The sequence below is a fragment of the Echinops telfairi genome, unplaced genomic scaffold (genome assembly GCF_000313985.2).
Source record: "Echinops telfairi isolate 266 unplaced genomic scaffold, ASM31398v2 ScPeMD7_655;HRSCAF=1070, whole genome shotgun sequence".
In the NCBI taxonomy this organism is placed as follows: domain Eukaryota; kingdom Metazoa; phylum Chordata; class Mammalia; order Afrosoricida; family Tenrecidae; genus Echinops; species Echinops telfairi.
Window position 1 is genome coordinate 35,391,230 of NW_022104553.1, and position 6,909 is coordinate 35,398,138.

The window sequence follows — 6,909 nt, forward strand, 5'->3', positions numbered from 1 at the left end:
TGTAGAGAACACTTTTAAATTGACAAAACTTTTTAGTGCACTCAACATGATTTAAAAACACCTAAGACTGCAGTTTGACTCATTCCATTCTCAAAATCTGTCACCAGATTTAGCTTTGTGAGTATTACAGCCAGCCATTGTAAGTCAGCCTCAAAGAAACAATCAATTTTACAGTAGTGCTTTATATGTTGCCATTGTTTTTCAAATGTGTGCTTTAGCAGTTCCCTAAAGTTCAAGAGTTTAGAATGTTAATTACCATTCAGATCCCATTTGAGGTTGAGGGACGGCCCACTTCACCTCCAGCTTTCCTGGTTATCTTACAAGGTCTGAACAGTTAGACCAAAAAGTGTATGTATGTCAAGATGATGCATGATAAAAGTTTTGTCGCTCGGCCTGGGGGCTTGGGGCCATAGTATTTGGGAACCCCAAGGTGGATTGGCCTATCATAGTTCACAAACACACAATCCGACTTGGGTGAGTAGCAGCTGGGGTCTTAGGGAGCAGCCATCTAAGATCCAGCTGTTGGTGTCTCCCTGTCCACAAGTAAGAATGTCAAAAATCAACAGCCACACAAACCATCAGTCCAGTGGACTAATGGACCACACAACCCTGGGACCAGGAACTGCATGATGCCCAGATACAACTACCAACTGCTCTGAAAAGGATCACAGTAGGTCTCAGAAAATCCAACCAAACTTACTGCCATCACATCAATTCTGACTCACAGCCACTCTGAGGGCAAGGTAGAACTTCCCCTGAGTTTCCAAAACTCGTTATGGGAATAGAAAACATCTTTCTCCTGCATGGAACCTGGAAGAATAGACCAGTCAGGAGGCTCTCAGTCCCAGCTCCAATGTTGGCACAGGTACCAGATGGCATCACTTAAAAATAAGAGTTAATAACTTCTGAGTTAACAGAATCATGAGACCAGGCTGATGGGTTAAGAGACTCAGTGGAAACCCTAATTTTCAAAATACATGATAGATCATATGGACATCAGAGGATATAACATACAAAAGTAAATTTTTTAAATTGTGAATTAAGTGAAGGTTTTGCAGGGTAAATCATCAATTTTACATTCAACAATTCATTCACCATTTGTTTCCACAATCCATTGCCACTTATCTCATTCCCTTCCTTCCTAACCTGCCTTTGTCCTGGGGTAAATGCTGTACTTTGGTTCTTAATTGGTTAATTAGTCTAACACAGGGCTGAATTCAGTTCCAGACCTAAAGGTTGACTAAGGGCTGCTTGGGCGTTCCACTAGTCTATCTGACCAATAAGCCTGGTCTCTTATGATTTGGGGTTTGTTCCGCATTTCCTCTCACTCTACACAAGACCAGGGGCTCTGGTGGCTTAGTGGTTACCCACTGGGCTGCTAACTAACTGCAAGATTAACAGTTTTAAACCCAGTTACCCATCAGATGTGGGCCAGAACTCACCGCATGGCTTAATTTTCAAACAACAGGTCTGTCTATAAGGGGAACAATAACACTAGTGAGATACACACACTTTCAAACAACCATTTGAGATCAAAAGGGCATCATTTACCAAAAGTTCAGAAGGTTTAGGAAAGGAGAGACGGCAAGAGAAAATATAGGGATGAAGTGGGAGAATGATGTTGAGGGGATTACAATGAATGAGATTAAACAAAATGTGTAAATTGCGGAATGGAAAACAGGATATGCTTGTGAACTTTCATCCAAAGCACAATAAAAATTAGAGTTCACCCACAAGAAGAAAGCTTATTTCTGGCTTATTCCAATACCAGAAAAAAAATATATATGAAATTCAAATGAAGGATAACCACCAAATTTGATCACATAAATTTGTTTTAATTTACACAAATAAAAGATGCTCTACTTAAAAAATAATTCATCTGGGTCCGCTTGTATGATACAAAATTCTTCCATAGGGGTTTGGTGATTTGGAGGCCAGCAACTCTTCTCACATGTATAAATTAGAATTGTCCCAAATTCCACAGAAAGACCTGAAAAATACAACACAGTAAGGATTCCAGTAAAGATAAAGTTTTGGGACACACTGAAAATTTTGAAGTTTGCTTAGTAGATAATACACAGATATCTAAAGCAAGATTGCAAACAACATTCAAATACCAGCTCTTAACCAACATTAAGCAAGTTACTTTCACATTTGGTGATGATGATAATATTATGATCATAAGACCGTTGTGAGGGGTATTAAGTAAGCTAATATACATAAAACGTTTAGAAAACATACTGGCACAACTTAAATGCACATTTCAAAGCAAGAGTTGAATGATTAAAAGATAATAGAAGGGGAGAAGGTGATATACCTCAGGATAACATTCCAGCAGAATGATTTCACTTTACAAGCTGGAAAACAAATGAGGTAAAGACAAAAAGCAGTGTTTACTAGGTTTTGGTCAGCATCATTTCTTTTAAAGGGACTCAAACACAGCTGGTTAAGAGATTGAAGTTAAAGATGTCCCAAATGTACAGCTTTACCAGTCTGCTGTACCACTCCATCATCTCTAACATCAATGACTTCTCTTCCCTCCTATCTTTGAATTCTGTACTTCCTTGCAAGCCTCGCAGAACTCATGAATCATCAGGGAAATGGTTCATGCAGTTGTAGAGATAGGCAAGCCTCAAATCTGTGGGTCAAACATCCATTTGGACAGGCCTCTCCTGATCGACATGGCTATGAACTCAAAACAAAACTATTCACTGCCACAGTCAATGCTGACTCATAGTGATCCTATTGGATAGAATAGAACTGCCCCCGTGAGTTCCCAAGACCGTCACTCTTTACAGGAATAAAAAGCCCTGTCTTTCTTACATGGAATGGCTGGTGGTTTCAAACTGCTGACCTTTCAAATTACAGCCCAACTTATCATCACTGTGCCACATGGCCACGGGGGCTAACATGTCAGATGACAGGTGCCTGCTTCTGAGGCTGTGGAAACCAGTCAATAACAGGCTGCTGGCTCAAGTGCCAAGAACCAGAGGTCAAAGTCAGATGCAGGATCCAAAGCAAGAGAGAGAACTTTGCCAGAGGATTACTGTCTATTGGATGCAGACCACACCCCCAAGGAAGCTAAAGGTGGTAACTTGAGTCATGCACTCTAGAACAGGGGTCAGCAGCAAACTGCAGCAGCTCTTTCAGGCACTGAAGTAATACTGAACATTTTTAAAGGACATTGTTCAGATAATGGTGATTTCCTGTTTTTTTGGTAAAAATAAATGTATGGTTCTTGAATAATTTTTAAATTGTTGTGAGGGACAAGATTGGCTCTTTCATCTCAAAGGTTTGCCAACCTCTGCTCTAGAATAAAGTGGTGACTCAAGATACCACCTTGTTCTACTCCTGTCTCATCAACATAATAAACCATCATTCCCAAATGAGACCATGGTCACAGACACAGAGGCTAGGGTTTACATCACAAAACAGAGAAGTACAGCTGGAATAGCCATTACCAAGTCAATCCTCACACCGAACAACCTTTTTAGCAAGGGAGCAAGGATGGCAAAGGCAAATTTACTCAGAAGTTGCAGGGAAAAATGAGTCTTTCAGTATCACTAAATTTTAAAAGTTGAAAAAAAAAAAAAAAAAAAAAATTTTAAAAGTTGTTTGTCCAAGAGAGCTTTCAAAATTCATAGAAGTCATTTTCCCTGAGTTTTTCAAGCCCCCTTGTATTTTACTTTTAAAAATGAATGTCACTAAGATACGAGTATTTCTTAAGAGTGCTATCAATGAATGTACAAATGTGCTTTACACAACTGATGTATGTATGGATTGTGATAAGAGTTGTATGAGCCCCTAATAAAATGATTTTAAAAAGAAGTGCTATCAATGCTCAAAACTCAGTGGCACTGAGTCAGCGCTGACTCACGGCCACCATGGAGGGCAGGCAGCAGAAAGCTCTCTCTTGAGGAGCTGCTGGTGGTTTTGAACTGCTGACCTGAAGTTGGCAGACCAATGGGTAACCACTAGAGCACTACAGATCCCTTGTTATCAATAAAAACATGCATGCATCTTTTAGAATATGGATTCTGTGTTCATACAAGGCACACTATTTGACTAGAAAAGAACATGGTACTCTATAAGGAATTTGCTATTTTGTGCCAAAGAGACTTCTTTAAAAAGCTCATAATGTCATATAAAACAGAGTAGGGTGGAGTATGTAACTAATTACTTCTGAATTATTAAAAAAAACAAAAACAGAGTGGAACGGACACGCCCAGGGGAAGACACACGGCATGTGAAGAGAGGCTAATAAGCAGAGGAGCTAGGGGTGCCCAGGTCTACTAGCCAGAGAAACTGACTCAGAAACAGACGTGGACTTTCAGTCTCCAGAGTGTAACAACAGTATTTTCACTTTCCAAGACTCTATGGTGAAGTGATACACCAAAAACACAGAGAAGGTATGCTAATCCAAGCAGTTTTTATAATAAAGGAAAAAGTGAAAATGTATAACTGGGAAGTTGTTAGATAAAATGAGTTCACATTGGAATAGTCTATTTAATGAGAATGGAAAATGCATGAAAGAAAGGAGGAGAAAAAGCCGTGTTCTATATTTATGTTTGTAATGTGATGGGAAGATGTGGGGAAAAACACGTCACCACCAAGTATTTCTGGAAGTGGTCTCCCTCCAATGACTACACGATTTCTGTAAAATATTAAGTCTTCACTCACTGCCACTGAGCCAATTCTGACTCAACCCCAAAGGACAAGAGAGCACTGGCTCGTGCATTCCCAAAACTGTTAACTCTTTATAGGAGTCGAAAGCTTAAAAAATAAGTAAATAACATAAAATAAAAAAAGAAAACTTCATCTTTCTCCTGAGGAGAGGCTCGCTTTGTGACTAGCAGCCCAACAAGTGACCATTCCACCACCGGGGCTCCTTAAGGAGCCCACAAAATACACACTGCTCAGAGTGAAAATATAATAAAATACTGCAAAGTATTTTAAACAAAAATAAGAAAATTATTCAGTAAATACGAAACATTTCAGCAATCTGGAGGAAAAATCTTCAAATCACATAACACAAACAAAAACGTATTTTAGAGGAAACCAAGACTGATTAAGGTGGAGCAAAGAATTAAATACTCCACAAACCCCACTCCCTTAAAAAAAAAAAAAAAAGAACAAGCAGACGAGATAGAGATTTGCAACCTCAAAAACCAGACAGAGCAGTTCTTCTCCGGCCCATGGGCCACTATAAATTGAAATCTACGTGAGGGCAGTGGGTCCTTACTTCTTACTGGGGTGCCTGAGGGTGCAATTAAAGCAGTGGGTTGCTAACAGAAAGGCTCATTGCTAGAGGCTAACCATGTGCACCTGGGAAGAAAGGTCTAACAATCGACTGAAAATGAGCAATTGAAAACTCTGGAGCACAGTTCAAAGAGACACAGGGGTCTCTGTGAGTCAGAATGGGCCCAGGGCAGCTGGTCTTTAACTGGTTTCTCTCTTACCCCACAAATGCCTGGACTGTTTGAATGTTGCATCACAAACAGGCATTGCGCTATTATAATTTCCCATTTGCTTAGAAATTTTAAAAAATAAATATGATAAACACAATAATTATAATCATTTTAAGAGCTACTTTAAAAAAAACTCTATTTTGATTATATAAAAATGTCATGGGGCAAAAAATGTTATGGAGAGAAAGCAACTTGGCCTGAAATCAAAGTAGTAACAGTGTTTGTGTTAGATTATTAGATTATATTTTCTCTAATTATGTTTAGCATAGTTGCTAAACAAAATTAACATAACATACCCCTCGGTTTAAAAAAGAATTTCAAAATACTGCCAGAAATCCACAAACTCAAATGGATTAAGGGCTTATTTACCTAGATTAGCACTTCTGAGCATGCTGACCAGTGCTGGCATTAGTTGAAACTCAAATATCCGTGGGCCTCCACAATGGCTACACGCCGGAAGCACGCTGGTCTCTGGAGTAGGGCAGGACAGAAAGAGGGGCTCTCCGTTCCAGGTATACCTAGGGCAAGGAAACAACAGAGCCACATACTAGTCAGATTCCACTCACCTGAGGGCATGCTTGTAAAATTCCCTTCTTTCTTGGAGAGTTCCAGAAACAAAATGAGAGAGCAATGAAGATTTCATCAGGGCCCTTCAGAGGACAGGACTGAAGCTACAGCTCAGGGAGAGGGATATGTCTGATCAGAGCACACAGGAGCAAATGAAGGGGGAGAAAGAGAGAGTGGAGCACATCCTGGCCTACCAAGCCTTGAGGACGATATTCCAGCTCAGAGCAGCCAATCCACAGAGAAGACCATATGGCCGGCCCCACGATGAGACACGACATGCCTCACCAACCCATAGCCCTACGGGGGACAACACTGGAGTCACAGTGTGGGAATTGCGCCCTATCTGACCCCACCACACTGAGGCAAAACACTAAAGGCGTGCAACAGAACAGCAAGGGGAACAGAACAACGAAGTCCCCAGGGAATAACAAAAATAGATTTGGGGGCTAGGGTGTGGCACCCCATCATACTCAACCGGAAACACTCCTAAAGGTCAACAAACAGACCTTGAACTATTTACAGGCTTTTCATTTTTGTCATTTTTTTGTTGTTGTTTTGTTTTGTCGCTTTATTTTGCTGTCTTTTTTTGTGCATATTATCATCTCTGCAGGTCTATCTAGATAAGATAAGCTGGATAAAAAATATGAAGGAGAAAACAACGGGTGGTTGGGGGAACATTGGAAAGGGAGAAGTGGGGGAAAGAAAATGGTGTTAACAAACCCAGGGACAAAGGAACAAACGATCCAAAATCAGTGGCGAGGAGGGTGTAAGAGGCCTGGTAGGGCATGATCAAGGACAATGTAACCGAGAGGAATTACTGAAACCCAAATGAAGGCTGAGCATGACAGTGGGACAAGAGGAAAGTAAAAGGAAA

At 40.4% G+C, this 6,909-nt stretch overlaps 1 protein-coding gene across 1 annotated transcript in view; it reads right to left on the minus strand.

Moving 5' to 3' along the window:
* Nucleotides 1–1,814: 1,814 nt before the first annotated feature.
* The window catches only part of PDCD2L (programmed cell death 2 like), a 26,593-nt gene continuing 21,498 nt past the window's right edge, over nt 1,815–6,909 (minus strand). Inside the window, exons 6-7 of the mRNA XM_004715825.2 lie at nt 5,838–5,986; nt 1,815–1,990 (exon numbers count right to left, since the gene is read on the minus strand). Coding sequence (XP_004715882.1) covers nt 1,860–1,990; nt 5,838–5,986 — 280 coding nt within the window. The 3' untranslated portion in view covers nt 1,815–1,859. The remainder of the gene's footprint in view (nt 1,991–5,837; nt 5,987–6,909) is intronic.